Source organism: Saccharomyces cerevisiae, chromosome X, assembly GCF_000146045.2.
Source record: "Saccharomyces cerevisiae S288C chromosome X, complete sequence".
NCBI classification, from domain to species: Eukaryota; Fungi; Ascomycota; class Saccharomycetes; order Saccharomycetales; family Saccharomycetaceae; genus Saccharomyces; species Saccharomyces cerevisiae.
Window position 1 is genome coordinate 1 of NC_001142.9, and position 21397 is coordinate 21397.

The 21397-nt window shown below is 40.4% G+C and overlaps 5 protein-coding genes across 5 annotated transcripts, besides 4 other annotated features; 2 read left to right on the forward strand and 3 right to left on the reverse strand.

The window, feature by feature from the left end:
- Positions 1–7767: a telomere (TEL10L; Telomeric region on the left arm of Chromosome X; composed of an X element core sequence, X element combinatorial repeats, a long Y' element, and a short terminal stretch of telomeric repeats).
- Positions 65–577: an origin of replication (ARS1001; Autonomously Replicating Sequence).
- On the reverse strand, positions 466–6130 carry YJL225C (Y' element ATP-dependent helicase; the record flags this gene model as incomplete). Its single annotated transcript, NM_001181657.1, has 2 exons — positions 466–4581; positions 4970–6130. 2 exons carry the CDS (start codon positions 6128–6130, stop codon positions 466–468), a joined length of 5277 nt encoding a protein of 1758 aa, NP_012311.1.
- Positions 7445–7943: an origin of replication (ARS1002; Autonomously Replicating Sequence).
- An 832-nt stretch (positions 7944–8775) lies between these two features.
- Positions 8776–9138, reverse strand: PAU1 (seripauperin PAU1; the record flags this gene model as incomplete). The annotated part of the gene is made up of 1 exon (NM_001181656.1): positions 8776–9138. One exon carries the CDS (start codon positions 9136–9138, stop codon positions 8776–8778), a length of 363 nt encoding a protein of 120 aa, NP_012312.1.
- A 2336-nt stretch (positions 9139–11474) lies between these two features.
- Positions 11475–16124, forward strand: VTH2 (signal sequence-binding protein; the record flags this gene model as incomplete). Its single annotated transcript, NM_001181655.1, has 1 exon — positions 11475–16124. The coding sequence occupies one exon, from the start codon at positions 11475–11477 to the stop codon at positions 16122–16124; it is 4650 nt and encodes a 1549-aa protein (NP_012313.1).
- Positions 16124–16762: an origin of replication (ARS1003; Autonomously Replicating Sequence).
- Positions 16763–16766: 4 nt separating this feature from the next.
- Positions 16767–18536, reverse strand: IMA4 (oligo-1,6-glucosidase IMA4; the record flags this gene model as incomplete). Its single annotated transcript, NM_001181654.1, has 1 exon — positions 16767–18536. The coding sequence occupies one exon, from the start codon at positions 18534–18536 to the stop codon at positions 16767–16769; it is 1770 nt and encodes a 589-aa protein (NP_012314.1).
- A 960-nt stretch (positions 18537–19496) lies between these two features.
- On the forward strand, positions 19497–21200 carry HXT9 (hexose transporter HXT9; the record flags this gene model as incomplete). The annotated part of the gene is made up of 1 exon (NM_001181652.1): positions 19497–21200. One exon carries the CDS (start codon positions 19497–19499, stop codon positions 21198–21200), a length of 1704 nt encoding a protein of 567 aa, NP_012316.1.
- Positions 21201–21397: the final 197 nt, after the last annotated feature.

Sequence of the window (21397 nt, forward strand, 5' to 3'; positions counted from 1 at the left end):
CCCACACACACACCACACCCACACCCACACACACCACACCCACACACCACACCCACACCAACTCTCTCTCATCTACCTTTACTCGCGCTGTCACACCTTACCCGGCTTTCTGACCGAAATTAAAAAAAATGAAAATGAAATCCTGTTCTTTAGCCCTACAACACTTTTACATAGCCCTAAATAGCCCTAAATAGCCCTCATTTACGTCTCCTCCAAGCCCTATTGACTCTTACCCGGAGTTTCAGCTAAAAGCTATACTTACTACCTTTATTTTATGTTTACTTTTTATAGACTGTCTTTTCATCCTACTCCTTCGCACTTGTCTCTCGCTACTGCCGTGCAACAAACACTAAATCAAAACAGTAAAATACTACATCAAAACGCATATTCCCTAGAAAAAAATTTTCTTACAATATACTATACTACACAATACATAATCAGTGACTTTCGTAACAACAATTTCCTTCACTCTCCAACTTCTCTGCTCGAATCCCTACATAATAATATATCAAATCTACCGTCTGGAACATCATCGCTATCCAGCTCTTTGTGAACCGCTACCATCAGCATGTACAGTGGTACCCTCGTGTCATCTGCAGCGAGAACTTCAACGTTTGCCAAATCAAGCCAATGTGGTAACAACCACACCTCCGAAATCTGCTCCAAAAGATACTCCAGTTTCTGCCGAAATGTTTTATTGTAGAACAGCCCTATCAGCATCGAGAGGAATGCCGTCCAATGCGGCACTTTAGATGGGGTAACTCCCAGCGCAATCTGATCTCGCAAGTGCATTCCTAGACTTAATTCATATCTGCTCCTCAACTGTCGATGATGCCTGCTAAACTGCAGCTTGACGTACTGCGGACCCTGCAGTCCAGCGCTCGTCATGGAACGCAAACGCTGAAAAACTCCACCTTTCTCGAGCGCTTCCACAACAACCGTATCGTCTTTTGCCTCCCATTCTTCCTGGCACTTTTTTTCGTCCCAGTTCAAAAAGTACTGCAGCACCTCTGTCTTCGATTCACGCAAGTTGCTCCATACTTTAAAATACAACTCTTTGATCTGCCTTCCAGACATGCGGAAAACTTGGCTCCCTTGCTTGCCTCTTGTCGAATCCAATACACTAATTGTTTCTCTTCTTCTAGTAATGGCCAGGTACCAAGCATAATTTCTCTGTATCTGAGAGTAGATCTCTCTCCTTTTTACGCTAAAATATTTCAAATATCCTACAGGGTCCCCATGATATGGCTCGATGTCTTCCAAGTATTCTTTGTATTCCTCGTCATTTCGCAGCATTCTCTCCACAGCTAGTGCTTCCCAAGCTATCCTCCGATACGATACTTTCTGGCCAGCCCAACAGACACAGAGCTCGAACATCTTTTGACAGCCCTTGCATAATCCGTATTGTGTGAACACTCCCTCTGGGCAGAAGTATATGTCAATACCATAGAGGAAAAGATGTTTAATTTCGTCAGACCGAAATCCAAGAAACTGTAAGACATTCATATTCTCGGAAGTATTGGGAAATTGTGCTTTCAGTTTCTTTCTCTCTAGCAAAACCATTTGACTCCCTTTCCGCTTATACGACTCTTTGTTAATGTCGGTGACTGGATGGAATCTATTATCCTCAGCATTGCCATCTTTATTGGCGTCCTCCTTGGCACTAGCGTTGGTACTTTCAGTGGTAGTAGCACTAGTGTTGGAGTTGGTACTTTCGGTGGTAGCAGCACTAGTGTTGGAGTTGGTACTTTCAGTGGTAGTAGCATTAGTGCTGGAGTTGGTACTTTCAGTGGTAGTAGCATTAGTGCTGGAGTTGGTACTTTCAGTGGTAGTAGCATTAGTGTTGGAGTTGGTACTTTCAGTGGTAGTAGCATTAGTGCTAGAGTTGATACTTTTAGTGGTAGTAGCACTAGTCCTGACGTTGATGCTGGCAGTGGTAGTCGCACTAGTGCTGGAGTTGGTACTTTCAGTGGTAGTAGCACTAGTCCTGACGTTGATGCTGGCAGTGGTAGTAGCACTAGTGTTGGAGTTGGTACTTTCGGTGGTAGTAGCATTAGTGCTGGAGTTGGTACTTTCAGTGGTAGTCGCATTAGTGCTGGAGTTGGTACTTTCAGTGGTAGTAGCACTAGTCCTGACGTTGATGCTGGCAGTGGTAGTAGCACTAGTCCTGACGTTGGTGCTGGCAGTGGTAGTAGCATTAGTGCTGGAGTTGGTAGTCGCATTGGTACTGGCATTGGTGGTCGCATTAGTACTGGCATTGGTACTGGCATTGGTAGTCGCATTAGTACTAGCATTGGTAGTCGCATTAGTCCTGACGTTGGTACTAGCAGTGGTAATCGCATTAGTACTGGCGTTAGTACTGGCATTAGCACTACCATGAATGCACGTGTTGCTGTCCTCATCACTGCTGCAATACTTTCTGTACCTGTCACTGCTATTGCTCTCCTGGAAGCTAGACGGTAACGCAACGATCGACATGGAAGCTGTCGCCTGTTTTTCAGCCAATCTGTCCATTCTTTCTATCAGTTCCACTGTGTCAGCAGACAGGTCTGTCCTGGAGCCACAGCATCCAACATGCTGGCCCTTTTTTCCTTTCTTTGATTCAAGTCCATAGAACTCGCGTACCTGTTCGGTTATACAGCCTTCCTTAATTGGTGGTAATTCACCCTTACGATTCCTTGCCGCCCAACTGTTTTTTCTAGATAATAGATAACAGAGGCCCCCATCTCTTAGTCTCCCTACACCTTGAATGAGCTCAATAATATTAAGTCTATTATCAAGCATGATCACCATCATCAATTGCTTAATGTCAATTCCTTCAGTCACTAATTTCGTTCCGATGAGAACTTGCATGCTACCGTCAGTGACAAACTCCTTTGTGCGAGACACCTTTTCTGCAGCACCCAGCTTCCCGTGTATCCATACCACCCTAAAATACTTTCTCCAAGAGCAGGCCAATTCTTCCACTTCGTTGGTTGTGCTTGCAACTACAATGGCCTTCGACTCTGGTTCACTTTCAAAGAGGGCTAAAAGAAGCTTCAGTGCTTCTTCGGGCTGTGATTCCACTTTCTTCCGAATTTTATGAACATGCCCTAAAGGCACCTCGGATTTCTCCTTGATTAGATTAAACATCCGTGTTGGATAGCTGGATAGACCTCTGCTGAGATCTTCCGACCGTTTGAGCTCGTTGATGTCCATCGATTTCTTGGCCAGTCCCGTAAGCCCAATACGCTGCAACGCAGCATCAGCTACAGCCTCAGGGGCTGTGCCGCTCAAAAAGATTGCTTTCTCAAAAGCGTCAAAATCAAGGTTAGTTATGCCCCCAAATTGCGACTGCCGGTAGACCTCCGTTTCAAAGTTGTGAAACTCATCTACAATGAGGTAACCCAATTTTACGTTGTTGGTCCTAAAGGTGCACTCAACAATATTCTCCCACGCAGCTATCCTGTCTGTGAAATTAGTGCTAGCAAGATCATCGTAGATCCCCACGTATAAATCAGTAACGCCATCGTAACCTTCTTCAATAAAGTTTCTTACAGGGGCCACATTCAAGCAACCGCGTCGGCCCAACCTGATCATGCAATTAGCAAGCAACACTGTGTACGGTACAAACAGAAACGACACATATTCCACGTCGCCCTTAGATGCCAGTGCTATCAAGGGGAGATGAAATAACTCCGTCTTACCATAGCCCGGTGGGGCCTGTACTGCCACAGAGGGTGTGTCTGCCATGTATATTTCATAACATAAGCGCAACTGATGCAAGTCCCTGAATTCAAAGGAGCTGCCAAAGAGTTTCTGGCCTGCGACGAGGATATCGTTTGTACTCTTGGGCTCTCGGGGCCTTTTTCGCGTTACTCTTGAAATTTTTTGATGATGATTTGAACTCGCCGCCTCACCTGCCACTACGTCTTCCGCATTCCGAGTACTGGAGAATGAACAATGGTAGTCGCTTTCAAGGCCTAACCACTGAATCCAGCGCTCGGAAGCTCGTTCCTGCAATAAAGTGGCGGTCGTCCCACTGACACTAGTTAACGAAAAGGAATCCACACCGTAAATATTTCGCCCTGTTTGAACGGAATGATTGGCCATGAGTTCACTCGTCGCCGACTCGTACAAATCTGTTTCAAATCTGCTACCTACGCAGTGCCGTCCTAGGGCAATCAACCCCTGACGCATCTCCCGAAAATTCAGCTTCTGAGGTGCATTCTTCGGAAGTTCCCTCATGTACTGCCGAAAAGTTGCGTATTCAACCAGACAGCCCTTCGCGGTATTCAGAAACATGTAGGAATACAAAACTATCCTCGAAATGTCTCGATTTGTTACTTGATTTGGATCCTCAAATCCCACCACATCCATCCAAGGATCATGATTAAAAGCGTCATAACTGTTACCAAGCGCACATATTTGCATTTGCCTTAGCACAGTGACAAAATAAAACACGTAATCTGAGGTGAGTCCGTCAAGCGTCTTTAGTCGAGGCTCCGATGAACCGTTCTTGTTGTAATCAGTGTACAGTTGGATGCGTCTTGTTGTATCATCGACGTATACGTTGCGCTGAGGACCGGCAAAAGCGAGTAGCTGAAGCTCTGGATAACGGTAAGGGTATCCTACGGCAAAATGGATCATCCACATAAGTGGCACCGTAAGCTCGTCAATTGCAACAGCGACTTTATTTTTAAGAGCCGCGGTCATTTTGTTAGTATCTCTTCTCAACTTGGGCAGCACAATTTCACGATATTTAACAGGTATCATTTGAAGAAAAGAATCGTTTTCCAGATACTCGTCAATTCCTCGCTTCGGTTCTCTGAACAAAACTTCTCGATTACGCAAAATGAGGTTGGCAATATCAACCACTGTAGGCATATAAAAGCAGTTGTTCAACTCTCCCCAAAGGTTATCAAACTGAGCCTTGCATGCAAAGTAAAAGCCGCGGACATACTCGCGATTAAAAAAGTTTTCCACATACTGATATACCATCAGAAGAAGGTACCAAAGTTATTCTATAAGAGTCCTTCAGCGTGGTTTCCTGCGCTACTTCGTGGTACAGAATTTTGATCCATTTCCACATTGCAACGCCGTTGTTGTCATCAAATATATCTAAATCCCTTGCGGTACAAGCACAAGACGACACCAATAAAGCTTTCACGGCATCTAGTGTTTTTCTGAGTCTTCGTGGAGTGTTAGGACTGCGCAACTTACATACTTTCAGGCCATGCTCGTCCACAGAGGGAATAATGGGTTCTTCATTCGTAATAGATCGATCCTCTTCGTCACCAGCGCCACCACGGGGACCCGCCCCGAAATTGAGTGCACATGCTCGCAAGATAATATGCAAAATATCACCCAATCGGTCCTTTTTGTTCATCATATCGTTACATATCTGTGAAAAGTACTTTATCTCAATGGGTTTACGTGGGCATAGATCACGCTTCAGCCGCTCTGTGTCGACTTTCTTTTCGCCAGGTAAACTTGCTTGGTATGCAGAAAAAATCGATAGCTCATCTACGTGTAGTAACAAAAACATGTAGGGTGCCAAATTGTACCCATATTTCCTTATGGTGCTTTTCTGAAGACTCCTTACAATAGGTGCGCCGGAAACAAAGTCAGTGAAAGTACGCATCGTAGAGCTGTCGTTCGGCCTAGCACTCGCTATTTCGTGACAACGTTCCAGGACACGGAAACTCAACTCATTATAGTATCCTCTGTTGAGGTAAAAAAGAGAAAGGGTATCGTAATCCTTTCTATTGAATTTCAAAGTATGCACTTGAAACAACGTGTAGACCATCAAGTTGATTTTCTTGGGAATAAGATACTTTGAAGGGATTGGTCCGCCCTGGAAATCTGGTTCGTCTTCAACAAACGTCAGGAACTTTTTTACATTTTTCCCGACCATGACGGAAATGACAACTTTTTCAAAAGACCTTTTCCTATCCATTGCACCAGTTCTGAATTTTACCACTTTGATTAGGCCAGACTTTTCGTCTTCGTAGAATGACCGCACTTCCGTGGGGATCGATTCAAATAAAGTTATTGAGGGACAATGTACCAAGTCGTTTTTGTTATTTAGAGCCGACTCAAACTCGTCAAAGTTTGCTTTTTCAAACTTACGCCTATCGGAAACTTTCATTTTATTTTTGTAAGTTTCGAAATTAACAATAGTATGTTGATTGTTATGCTTTTTGACAAGAAATCCATCAATATAAACAAAAGATTGTCCAGTTTCCGTCTTATCATCATCTAAGAATGTAATAATTAAGCTATTGAGAAGATGCAGAATCTGCGCTATGCAGGTGCAAATCTCTAGCAGCAGCAAAGAAAATTCAGTTAATAAGAAATCTCACTAAGATAAGCGACTGTCTGTCCCCTTCAAGCACAACATAGAAAACAGAAGGATGTCTCATTCATCGCTTGATTTCCGGCCTGCAAAAATAAAGTAGTCGGTACGTACGTTCGTTTTCAATTTCCATGGTGCACAGTATCTTAACTATCTGCTTAGTCGAGGAGAACCAGGATTCTGTTCGTTGCTCAGCCGCTTCGTGGATATTCTCTTGGATACTTTAAACATGGACCTACGCTTAGCCTGCGCTTAGCCTACAACTTCTTCCGCTATCGAAAAGACCAATATAATAAAAAGTTATAAATTACATTTCCTTATTAGGTATACGACCTCGCGCTTCGAAGTAAAGGAGCCCTTTTTGGCGTACCTACATATGGCGCGTCAGACAGACAACCTTCCCTCAAAATGTATTACCCCGCCGAATAAGAAAACAGACCCATTCACCAACGACGTATCAAGTTACTTCCTTGATTTGCAATGTCCCACTATAAAAAAATTCCTTAACGCTAGATCTTTGGGCTAAAATCTGCGTCAAACAGGAAATATTGCCTATTTTCGTACAAGGTTACTTCCTAGATGCTATATGTCCCTTTACATAATAAATTAAAAAATTTTTTTTATAAATTATAATAATTTCTTTTTATTTCTAATAGTATCTTGGGATTAAATAAATCACTTACAATATTTATTTTATTATATTGCTTTGTTCAATTAAATTTTAATACGAAATTATTTAATTGTTTTGTATTTAAAATATTTTGAATAATAAAATAATATAGAGTTTTATTATAAATTTTTCATTGATATTTAATAAATAAAGATTTCCAGCATACAGCACATAAAATATTAATTACATATGTAATTAATAATAAGGCCATATTTTGACCCTGCCATTACCCTACCATGCCCCATCTGTTACTCACTATACTGTTGTTCTACCCAACATATTGAAATGTTAACAAATGATCGTAAATAATACACACATACTTACCCTACCACTCTAATCCCACCACCACATGCCACACTCACCCTCACTTGTATACTGATATGCCATACGCACACGGATGCTACAGTATATACCATCTCAACTTACCCTACTCTCATATTCCACTCCACTCCACGGCCCATTCTCACTAAATCAGTATAAATGCACTCACATCATTATGCACGGCACTTGCCTCAGCGGTCTATACCCTGTGCCATTTACCCATAAAGCCCACGATTATCCACATTTTAATATCTATATCTCATTCGGCGGCCCCAAATATTGTATAACTGCCCTTAATACATACGTTATACCACTTTTTCACCATATACTAACCACTTAATTTATATACACTTATGCCAATATTACATAAAAATCACCACCAAAATCACCTAAACATAAAAATATTCTATTCTTCAACAATAATACATAAACACATTGGCTTGAAGTATGAGCACTATCATGGTATCACTAACTTAAAAGATCCTTAATATTGCAATTTGCTTGAACGGATGCCATTTCAGAATATTTCGTACTTACACACACCTGACATTACAATAATATGCCACCTCACTGTCGTAACACTCTTTATTCACTGAGCTATAATACGGTAGTGGCTCGCACTCATGCGGGGGCTATGATACAATTGTATCCTATTTCCATTCCCATATGCTAACCGCAACATCCTAAAAGCATAACTGATGCATCTTTAATCTTGTATGTGACACTACTCATACGAAGAGACTATATCTGAACAAGACGATACTGTGATAGGTACGTTATTTAATAGGATCTATAACGAAATGTCAAATAATTTTACGGTAATATAACTTATCAGCGGCGTATACTTAAACGGACGTTACGATATTGTCTCACTTCATCTTACCACCCTCTATCTTATTGTTGATAGAACACTAACCCCTCAGCTTTATTTCTAGTTACAGTTACACAAAAAACTGTGCCAACCCAAAAATTTTGATATTTTACGTGTCAAAAAATGAGGGTCTCTAAATGAGAGTCTGATACCATGACTTGTAGCTCGCACTGCCCTGATCTGCAATCATGTTCTTAGAAGTGGCGCATATTCTATACGGCCCGACGCGACGCGCCAAAAAATGAAAAAAGAAGCAGCGACTCATTTTTATGGAAGGACAAAGTGCTGCGAAGTCATACGCTTCCAATTTCATTGTTGTTTATTGGACATACACTGTTAGCTTTATTACCGTCCACGCTTTTTCTACAATAATGTAAAAGTTTCTTTCTATGTTTATCATATTCATAAAATGCTTCACGAACACCGTCATTGATCAAATAGGTCTATAATATTAATATACATTTATATAATCTACGGTATTTATATCATCAAAAAAAAGTAGTTTTTTATTTATTTTATTTTGTTCGTTAATTTTCAATGTCTATGGAAGCCCGTTCGTAAAATTGGCGTTTGTCTCTAGTTTGCGATAGTGTAGATACCGTCCTTGGATAGAGCACTGGAGATGGCTGGCTTTAATCTGCTGGAGTACCATGGGACACCGGTGATCATTCTGGTCACTTGGTCTGGAGAAATACCAGTCAACATGGTGGTGAAGTCACCGTAGTTGAAAACGGCTTCAGCAACTTCGACTGGGTAGGTTTCAGTTGGGTGTGCGGCTTGGAACATGTAGTATTGGGCCAAGTGAGCTCTGATATCAGAGACGTAGACACCCAATTCAACCAAGTTGACTCTTTCGTCAGATTGAGCTAGAGTGGTGGTTGCGGAAGCAGTAGCAGCGATGGCAGCGACACCAGCAGCGATTGAAGTTAATTTGACCATTGTATTTGTTTTGTTTGTTAGTGCTGATATAAGCTTAACAGGAAAGAAAAGAATAAAGACATATTCTCAAAGGCATATAGTTGGAGCAGCTCTATTTATACCCGTTCCTCCATCTGTCATCATTACTTAAACGATTCGTTAACAGATGCTCATTTAGTACCTCACATATTCTCCATATCTCATCTTTCACACAATCTCATTATCACTATGAAGATGTTCTTGTTTTTGAACGAATCATACATCTTTGATAGACTTCGTATGTGGAGTATTGTTTTATGGCACTCATGTGTATTCGTATGCGCAGAATGTGAGAATGCCAATTATAGGGGTGCCGAGGTGCCTTGAAAAACCCTTTTGCGCGCCTGCGAAGTTTCCATTTTCGGTCAAAAAGAATATCCGAATTTTAGATTTGGACCCTCGTACAGAAGCCTATTGTCTAAGCCTAAATTCAGTCTGCTCTAAACGGCTTCCATGCAAGAAATATTTCTATCTCTTGAATTCGTACAACATTAAACGTGTGTTGGGAGTCGTATACTGTTAGGGTCTGCAAATATGTAAACTCTCGGCGAATGCCTTGGTGCAATTACGTAATTGTAGCCGCTGAAGGCGGATGGTATTGAGAGAAGTTGATATTCAAAGAATCTTGTATGATAAAAATAAAATTGTAACCAGTTCGTAGTAGCAGTATTAAAACTTTGCACAGGGGGAAATATTTGATTCCGAGATGTATTCCCCCTTTTCTAGTCAGATATGAAGGAAAAAAGTGTAAGGGCAATAGATGGCGCTAATTTGTTCTATTCTATTCTAAAAACGTTTTCTAGGAAAAATATATTAATAGTTGATACTCCTTGTAATTTCTAAGTCAAAAGAAATGTCTCTATCTTTATCGTAACGGCTCATCGTTAGAGCTCAATTGTGCCTCTTGGATGTATTTCCAAAGTTCCACGTTTAATAACCCAGCCAACACAGATTCCTTTGAGAACAAATGGCTACCAAAGTTTCATTCAAATAAGCCTGACAATCAACCCCATCAAAGAGGAGCTCTTTGTTTTTCCAAACCCATGAGAAAAAAATACAGTTCCTTTTCCATACCAAAAAATGAAGAAGAAATCATGTGCTGAGAGTTGCCTGCAGTCGTAGAAGTTTACGATCCTAACCCATTATGTGATTCGTTGTGAGTCACCCTTCCATGATTATGTGTCCTTACTACCTACTATCCAATTACTACATATGTTTTGAACTCATATGTACCAAGCACCTAAAATTACGCACCCATTTCCATTGGCAAAGACTTGACGAAATTTAATACACTGCAATAATATCCAGCGATACTCTTCAAGAATTCCCGCCTATAATGGCGGCTCGCTGTCCGAAAGATTGCGCCGCACTTGACTGCTTCTTACACTCCTTTTTCCCAGGCGATAAACAGACTAAGCGGAAACTACGATATAATGCAGTAGAGGTCCCCCAAGAGCTGGAAAGAAAATATTAGTTTGATAGCCAGCACTATTCCATCCAGTGGGTTCTTGTACCATTTTCTGTGGTATGGCTTTGATTCAACTGCATACGTAGTTAACGCGATCAGCCGCACATGTCCATTATCATTTTCAGGGGTACTGGTAAACCCTATTGTTTAGAAAGAATATCTGGTAAGCGGGTCTGTCGAGTCTTCACTTCCTTCATACACATTTTATTGAGTAAATTATACTTAGATCCGGAATCATAACGTTGGAAAAGGAGACAAGGTTGGATAAGTTATGTAGGCGTATTTCAATAAGACGTATATGATTTAGTCTAAGAAACCGACGTATCTAGCCAGCATTCGCACTATGACGACAGTTTAACGTCGTATTGAGCAGCATCAACTGAATATAATGAAAAAAAAAAAATCATTCCTTGAAATTCGTTCTTCCGAAAACTGCTCAAGGTGATAGCACCTCAAGAACAATTCTTCGTTTGAATTTATTATCAAATTCATCACCGTCAGAGTTATAAGTTGCACTGTATTCCTGGTGACCCTAGTAACCCAAAATACCATTTTCTGATTTTGCAATCATATTTATTGGCTTTAGCGAACATATGATCACCATACTATCTTGATGGTTGACCAAGAAGCGAACATCTTCGAACCAAAGTCACCGAATCTCAAGGAATGCAAAATTCGTGGCTCAGTGCTCTCAAGACAATGTTGCAACCCTTTGCGTCAATTATATATATATATATATATATATATATATCCCGTCCGCTTTCTTTTTTTTGTCAGTTGGGTCGCAACGCAGGGTCTCGAGACCTGAAAAAAGCTTCATAGCGATATTAAAGGTAGAGGTACACCCATAATGGCATTGTTTCGTGCCCTGTATATTATTTGGGTATTCCTACTCATTCCACTGTCCAATGCAGAAGAATTCACCCCCAAGGTTACCAGAACTTTGTCAAGATATGTATTCGATATAGTAAACTTTGATGATTCAAACACTTTGATCAGAGCAGAAGAAGACTCTGTCGAGATAAGTTTTGATGCTGGAGAAAATTGGAAAACAATAGATGAGATTGAAGAGCCTATCGAGTCATTTGTTGTTGATCCCTTCCGTGGGCATGATAGAGCTTTTGCTTTCGTGAAAACGGCACCAAAATTTTACGTCACGGATGATCAAGGTAAATCGTGGAGGCCTTTGACTATACCCATTTCTGAGAAAGCATCGAATTATTTTTGCGACGTAACTACTCACCCTATAAAAAAGAAGCATCTTATTATTCGTTGTGATTTGTTGACAATAAAAAACTCAGGCTTAATGTATGTTGGAAGAGAGATTTACACAACTAATGATGGAGTATCCTTTTCCCAAGTTAAACCTTCTTTTGGAAAAATTGATGGTCATATTAGCACGGCACGCTGTGACTTTATTAAATCTAGTGAGGATTCTGATCTGGGCGGTAATGATGCTTCGATACTCTGTCTTTTCCGAAACACTGAGTACATTGAAAGTACAGGCTCAACTATTGACAAGTCTGAATTGATTTTAAGTGCCGATGGAGGTGAAACATTCAAAGAATTAGTCCAGTTCAAAGATAAGGTTGTTAGTCGATACGAGATACTTAAGCATCATGTGATCGTTTTGACACAAGATGATATGTATAATGAAATGTCATCAACAAACATTTGGATATCCAATGATGTATCCACTTTTCAAGTGGCTCGTACACCTACTAAGATACGGCACGTTAATATGGGACAAATTCATGAAGATTCCATCGGAAGAATCGTTTTACCTGTATCTAGAGAAAGAGATGATGAAGACAGCAACCAACCGGGAGCTGCTGAAGTGTTAATATCAGATTCTGAAGGACTAAAATTTTTGCCTATAAATTGGATACCAAACAATCAGTTTGGATATATCAATGTAGCTTATCCAGGTTTCTTAAAAGGAACATTTTTTGGTTCGTTTCATCCCTTCATTGAATATTCTGATAGAAAAAGGAAATACAGCCGACAGAAAGTAAGAGAGGAAACTAAAGTATCTGTTGATAACGGTCTCACATGGACAAACTTGAAAGTTGTTGACCGGGAAAATGTAGATTTATTTGGTTGTGATGTCACTAAACCCGAGAGATGTTCGCTTCAGACTCATTTCTATGATCTAAGAAATTTAAATCCCTCTGCCGGAATCATGATGATATCGGGTATTGTTGGCGACGGCAGTGCATACAATTGGAAAGAAGAAAAAACTTTCATCTCCAGGGATAGTGGTTTAACATGGAGGTTAGTCCATAATTCCACTGGTTTATATACTACTGGTGATCTGGGAAATATTATCATGTATATTCCATATCGTTCGAATGAAAATGGCGATGTGCCTTCTAAATTTTATTATTCCTTGGATCAAGGTAAGACATGGGGTGAATATGATCTAATCATGCCTATTTATCCATACAGATTAGTCAGCACAATATCAGATGGATCTGGTTCAAAATTTATTCTAACAGGAACGTCCATTACAGAAGATCCAATATTCATTACATATTCAATTGATTTTTCAGCGGTATTTGATTATAAATCATGTGAAGAGGGTGATTTTGAAGATTGGAATCTAGCAGATGGAAAATGTGTTAATGGCGCCAAATACAAGTACAGAAGGAGGAAACAGGACGCCCAGTGTTTGGTAAAAAAAGCATTCAAAGATTTGAGTTTAGATGAAACGCCTTGTAACAGTTGTACTGGATCCGACTACGAATGTTCGTTTGAATTCGTTAGAGATGCGAAGGGTGACTGTATACCAGATTATAATCTGATTGCCCTTTCCGATATATGTGACAAATCGAAGGGTAAATCTGTGTTAGTAAAGCCACTACAATTAATCAAAGGTGATAAATGTAAAACACCTATGAAAATTGAATCCGTAGACATTCCGTGTGACGAAATTCCAAAGGAGGGTTCGAGTGACAAGGAAATAGTGACTACTGAAAACAAATTCGACTTTGAAATTAAATTTTACCAATACTTCGATACAGTTGCCGACGAATCTTTGGTCATGCTGAATTCGATAGGAGACGCCTATATATCCCACGATGGTGGACAAACGATAAAAAGGTTTGACACTGACGGCGAAAAAATTGTCGAAATCGTGTTTAACCCATACTTCAATTCTTCAGCATATTTGTTTGGCTCTAAAGGTAACATATTCTTAACACACGATAGAGGATACTCTTTCATGATAGCTAAATTACCTGAAGCCAGGCAATTAGGCATGCCACTAGATTTTAGTGCTAAAGCACAGGATACTTTTATTTACTATGGTGGTAAGAATTGTGAATCAATTTTAAGTCCAGAATGTCATGCAGTGGCATACCTCACCAAAGATGGGGGTGAAACTTTTACAGAAATGCTTGATAATGCAATTCATTGTGAGTTTGCAGGAACACTATTCAAATATCCGTCAAATGACGATATGGTTATGTGCCAAGTAAAGGAAAAGTTTTCGCAAACAAGAAGTTTAGTTTCTTCTACTGACTTTTTCCAAGATGATAGAAAAACTGTCTTTGAAAACATTATCGGCTACTTGTCTACTGGTGGCTATATCATTGTTGCCGTACCTCATGAAGACAATGAATTGAGGGCGTATGTAACTAATGATGGTGCTGAGTTTACCGAGGCAAAATTCCCATATGATGAAGATATTGGTAAGCAAGACGCATTCACTATTTTAGGATCTGAGGAAGGATCAATATTTTTACATTTAGCAACAAACTTGGAATCAGGACACGATTTCGGAAACCTTTTGAAATCCAACTCGAATGGTACTTCTTTTGTCACCTTAGAGCATGCCGTTAATAGAAACACATTCGGTTATGTGGACTTTGAAAAAGTTCAAGGTCTTGAAGGTATTATTATCACCAACATCGTTTCGAATAGCGAAAAGGTTGGCGAGAACAAGGAAGACGAACAATTGAAGACGAAAATCACCTTCAATGACGGTTCAGATTGGAACTTTTTGAAGCCTCCAAAGAAGGATTCGGAAGGGAAAAAGTTTCCCTGTGATTCTGTGTCATTAGATAAATGTTCTCTACATTTGCATGGTTACACTGAACGTAAGGATATCAGGGATACATATTCCTCTGGCTCCGCGTTAGGAATGATGTTTGGTGTCGGAAATGTTGGCGATAGGCTTCTACCATATGAGGAGTGTTCCACTTTTCTAACCACTGATGGAGGAGAGACGTGGACTGAGGTTAAAAAAGGCCCCCATCAATGGGAGTACGGTGATCATGGTGGAGTCTTGGTTTTGGTCCCCGAAAACGCAGAAACTGATTCTATTTCTTACTCCACCGATTTTGGTAAAACATGGAAAGATTATAAATTCTGTGGCGACAAAGTCCTCGTAAAGGATATAATCACCGTTCCCAGAGATTCTGCTTTGAGGTTTTTGCTATTTGGAGAAGCAAAAAACATGGGTAGTGGTTCATTCAGAACGTATACAATTGATTTTAGAAACATCTTCGAGAGGCAATGTGAGTTTGATATTACCGGTAGAAAAAGGGCAGATTTTAAGTACTCTCCTCTGGGTTCCAGAACTGGTTGTTTGTTTGGCCATAAAACAGAATTTTTACGTAAAACCGATGAAAAATGTTTTATTGGGAATATTCCACTTTCTGAATTTTCGAGGAACGTCAAAAACTGTCCATGTACAAGACAAGATTTCGAATGTGACTATAATTTTTATAAAGCCAGTGATGGTACTTGTAAATTAGTCAAAGGCTTAAGTTCGGCGAATGGTGCCGATATCTGCAAAAAGGAACCCGACTTAATTGAATACTATGATTCCTCCGGCTATCGGAAAATTCCCTTATCAACCTGTAAAGGTGGGCTGAAATTGGATGCACATTTAGCACCACATCCTTGTCCGGGAAAAGAAAAGGCATTCAGGGAAAAATACTCTATAAACACCGGCGCTTATGCGCTGGTTTTTGTTACAATTCTTCTCGTTATTTTCTTTGTCGCATGGTTTGTATACGATAGAGGTATCAGGAGAAATGGGGGATTTTCAAGATTTGAAGAAATCAGATTAGGAGACGATGGGCTGATAGAAAACAATAGGACCGATAGAGTTGTCAACATCATTGTAAGACTAGGATTATGCATTTCTTTAATCACCAAGTCTGCGTTTCAACGCGCGAAGGCAGGTACAGCGCAACTTTCTTCAAAATTTAGGGCAAGGTTTGGCAACAAAAAAGGTGCCACTTACTCTTCGCTGCTTCATGATCAGCTTTCAGATGAACCAGATGGCTTCCATGAAGATTCCAACGATTTATCCAGTTTCAGAGGTCAAGGTAGTAATTCTGAAATTGAGCAAGAAGATGTTGACACATCTCAACAAGAGCATACGTCGCGGACAGACCTACTTGGTGCTAGCAATATTCCAGACGCTTTGCCAGCGCGTAGTGCTTCTCACGAGTCCGATTTAGCAGCTGCACGCAGCGAAGACAAGTAGGTAGGTCTTTTTAAACGAACGAAATTGTTCACGCATTGTATGTTGGGTTTCTTACATATCAATCACTCAGAAGCCCATTTTCTACCTCCATCACCGTACTTATAGAATTATTTTTCTTTCTTGACACAATATACTGTGGCTAGTTTAACATTTCGTGCCCTTTAAATATTTTTCATGGTGTGGACAGAACAACGTCAATTGTAAGGAGCATGGAGGTCAAATAAACAATACCTCAAACTAAATAATGAAGACCCCAAGAAGCCTTGCAATCGGCAGTAATTATATTCATGGTACTAATTGTCACTATTCGTCTACACTCTAGTAAAAGTTCTTGATGCAAATTTTTTTATTTTTATGTATGAGAACTGCCGAAAAAAAAGGTTTGGATATTAACTTTGTTAAATAAAATAATACAATCAATTCAAACTTTTTACTGTTTCTTTTTTCAGCTAACTATATCATACTATTGTACACAATTATTAATTACCACTTACATTAACTGTTATTCGCTACGCTTTAGAATATCACATACCCAATATCGCATTACCACATGTATGTCGTTACTATTTAAAGTGCGGTATGTAACATAGATAAATATAAGTATATGTATATGTATAAAAATCTTGTCGTCACAATCATTAATCATTCAGATATGTAAATTCTGCCCTCCCATGGCTTCAATGTTCTGGAAGACGCATCAACTTCACTTCTTGGGTAGTTTCCGAATTCCAACTTAAACGATGAGCTATTGTTTGGAATCGTGAAGTCGATCGAATCAGAGCTGAAGTTCAAAGCAGCAAACAATGTTTTGTTGTCGTATTTCTTTGTGAAGCTGAACAGTTTCTTATTGTCCAAATCAATAAACTCAAAATCATATCCATACACAGTAATATCCTTGTGTGCCTTTCTAAATCTCAAGGCCTCCTTCCAGAAGTTCAAAACCGAGTTGGGGTCCTTGGATTCGTCTTCAGCGTTAATTCCTTCCCTGAAAGACTCGTTCAAGTAAAACCATGGTTTAGCATTAGGACCAGAAAAACCAGCATTTGGCTCCTCACGAGACCATTGCATAGGTGTTCTAGCATGGTCTCTGGAAATAAGGGCAATTGCTTCCAAAAACCTCTTCATCTCCTTCGAGTTTTCTCCATGCTCTTCCTTGATCGCATCATAGTTATTTCTAACTTCGACATCCTCGTATTTTTCGATAGGCCAGTTCTTGAAATTGATTTCACCCAGTTCCTGTCCTTGGTACACATATAGAGTACCGCTCAGTGACACCAACAACACAGACAACAACTTACCAGAAATAACACGGTTTTTGGGAGAATCGTCACCAAATCTGGTAATTGAACGAGGTTGGTCGTGATTTTCCAGATAAATTGTTGACCAACAATCAGTTCCGTTAACGTATCTGAAAAGTTCAGCAAGGGCAACCTTCCAATCCTTTAGTTCATATGGTATCAAATTTTGACGGAACTTGGGCGAAGTCCCGACATCAGTGTGGGAAAAGTTGAATAACTCACTAAGTTCGTGTCTTGACGCACTTGTATACAACCTCTTGGTCTCATCAGTAGCATGTCGCATTTCACCAACTGTCATAATTTCTCTGCCATCCTTCACTCTGTTTCTGATGAACTTGTTCATTTCTTGATGAAACTCATGGATACGTGGTCCGTTCATTGTGAAAGGATCACTGAGTTGCCACTTTGAGTTTTCGTCAATCACAGGAGCGTCTGGTAGACCAGCAACCTTGGAGTACAAGCTTCCCACATCAATTCTAAAGCCGTCTACACCATGGTCTAACCAGTATCCAACGGCACTTTCGTAGATTGCCTTTCTGCAGTCTTCGTTCTCCCAGTTTAGATCAGGTTGGGTGGAGCAAAACAAACGCAAGTAAAACTCTTGTGTCTTTTCATCGAACGTCCATGCAGAACCACCGAAGTAAGACCTCCAATTGTTTGGAGGAATTGGCTTGCCTTCGGCGTCATAACCCTTAGGAGGTCTCCAGAAGAACCAGTCACGTTTTGGATTGGTTTTTGAGGATCTGCTCTCTTTGAACCATTCATGTTCGCTGGAGCAATGGTTGATGACTAAGTCGGTGATAAATTTCATACCAAGCTTATGTGTCTTTTCGATCAAGGCAAAGCAGTCCTCGTTCGTACCGTAGGTTGGCCAGACCTTTTCGTAGTTGGCAATATCGTAACCCATATCATCTTGTGGCGAGTCGTAAAATGGCGAGATCCAAATGGCATCGGTACCAAGCTCTTTGATGTACTCCAACTTGGAGGCAATACCCTTCATATCACCCCAACCATCGTTGTTGGAGTCTTTGAAACTTGCGGGATAAATTTGATAAATTGTGGCCTCTTTCCACCACTTGGGTTCTGTTTCTGGATGTGCAGAAGAAATAGTCATTGTACGTTGCTTTCTTATCTCTATGAAAAAACTTTCACTTTTGTTTGTGTGTTTGGATTGGTGAATGGAACATATATTCTAGTACAGCTAATTCCTCGAGTGAAGAAGTCTTCCTTACTTATATATGTCTGTGGACGTCTTACGAATGATCGAAAATAAGAAAAGAACAAAGTAAATTTAGGATCTGGAAGGAGTGCTGTATGTAAACGAAGCTTTCAGTTTTAGGTAATGTTTGCACAACCTACATGATATAAGATGGTATGTTCTGCAACAGCGTGCCTGTCACTTGGCCCGTTATAGCAGATTATACCATCTGCAAGCAGACCCCATTATTGCATTGCCTCCGCAGCCTTGCGTATACATAGCCCTAAGACAAAATACGGAGCGTAAACAACCCTCGATCCCCGCAACAATTACATAACCATTTCTCCGCGGAATTACATAATCATTTCTCCGGGAAAATTACATAATCATTTCTCCGTGCGAGTTATAAGTGCTTTTCTCGTGCATTTCCCTGACACTTCACAAAACCTTCTTTTTCTTTTTTCTTTATTTCAGGGGAAATCAGTGCAAAACTAAAAAGAAAGAAATTTTGTGAAATGTAAACTCCAGGTGTCAAAAAATAAATTATATCCGTGGAAAATCAGGCGTCGGAAATTGTAGATGAATCCGCCTCCTCCACAATAAAAATGCTGACCACACGAGCAATGCATACACTCGGACACCTTCGTTCAAAGTATCAGTAGCAGTTCGACACACCCTATACTACTTAGCTCTTAAGGTCTAGGCTCATCTTTCTCAGTTCCTCTTTTTCGCTAAATAAAGGTATATAATGTCACAGCTGTGTAACTAAAGAACACTGTTGTTCCTATCTTTTTCTTCTTCTTTTTTTGGTATGAGTTGGAAAAAATAATCATTGCACAATTGAGTACTAAAAGCTTTCGTATCTTACCCAATATCATGTCCGGTGTTAATAATACATCCGCAAATGATTTATCCACTACCGAGTCTAACTCTAACTCAGTAGCAAATGCACCATCTGTAAAAACTGAGCATAATGACTCTAAAAACTCCCTCAACCTGGATGCCACTGAACCACCTATTGACTTACCTCAAAAACCCCTCTCTGCATATACCACCGTCGCAATCCTGTGTTTGATGATTGCATTTGGCGGCTTCATCTTTGGTTGGGATACCGGTACCATTTCTGGTTTTGTTAACCTTTCTGATTTCATCAGAAGGTTCGGTCAAAAAAATGACAAGGGAACCTACTACTTATCGAAAGTAAGAATGGGTTTGATCGTCTCAATATTCAACATTGGCTGCGCCATAGGCGGAATTGTCTTGTCAAAAGTCGGTGATATATATGGTCGTCGTATTGGATTGATTACAGTTACTGCCATTTACGTTGTAGGCATCCTAATCCAAATAACTTCCATAAACAAGTGGTACCAATACTTCATTGGAAGAATTATTTCTGGCCTAGGAGTGGGAGGCATTGCTGTCCTTTCCCCAATGTTGATATCTGAAGTTGCTCCCAAACAAATCAGAGGAACCCTGGTCCAATTGTACCAGCTGATGTGTACGATGGGTATTTTTCTAGGATACTGTACCAATTACGGTACCAAGAACTATCACAACGCCACTCAATGGAGAGTCGGCCTTGGTCTTTGCTTTGCCTGGACTACATTCATGGTTAGTGGAATGATGTTTGTACCAGAATCACCACGTTACCTGATTGAGGTTGGTAAAGATGAGGAAGCGAAACGTTCACTTTCGAAATCCAACAAAGTCTCAGTCGACGATCCAGCCTTGTTAGCAGAATATGACACTATAAAGGCGGGAATCGAACTTGAAAAGCTGGCAGGTAACGCATCATGGTCTGAACTACTCTCCACTAAAACAAAGGTCTTTCAGCGTGTTCTCATGGGAGTGATGATCCAATCGCTGCAGCAATTAACCGGTGATAACTACTTCTTTTACTACGGCACCACCATCTTCAAATCTGTCGGTCTAAAGGACTCCTTTCAGACTTCGATCATTATCGGTGTGGTTAATTTTTTCTCTTCATTCATAGCGGTATACACCATTGAGAGGTTTGGACGCCGTACGTGTCTATTGTGGGGTGCTGCTTCTATGCTATGCTGCTTTGCTGTGTTTGCCTCCGTCGGTGTGACAAAGTTGTGGCCTCAAGGAAGCAGTCACCAAGACATTACTTCTCAGGGCGCCGGTAACTGTATGATTGTGTTTACTATGTTCTTCATTTTTTCGTTCGCCACCACTTGGGCAGGCGGCTGTTACGTTATTGTCTCAGAGACGTTTCCTCTTAGGGTCAAATCAAGAGGAATGGCAATCGCAACAGCTGCAAACTGGATGTGGGGTTTCCTGATTAGTTTCTTTACCCCATTCATTACCGGGGCAATCAACTTTTACTACGGTTATGTATTCTTAGGCTGTCTGGTTTTTGCATACTTTTATGTCTTTTTCTTTGTCCCAGAAACAAAAGGCCTGACGCTGGAGGAGGTGAATACTATGTGGCTGGAAGGTGTGCCAGCATGGAAATCAGCCTCATGGGTGCCACCAGAAAGAAGAACCGCAGATTACGATGCTGACGCCATAGACCATGACGATAGACCAATCTACAAGAGGTTCTTTTCCAGCTAATCTTCCGGTTTTTAGTAACTGGAAAAAAATACATGAACTTAATTATTTATTATATACAATATTTACTTTTTTACGCCTTAATCCTTAACGGACTATTTGTTATGCCTTATAGAACTAGAAATTATATGATAAACATGAGCTACACGAGTTGACAGGGTGAACAGATTACTATAGCATCTTTCTCTCATGAATAATTT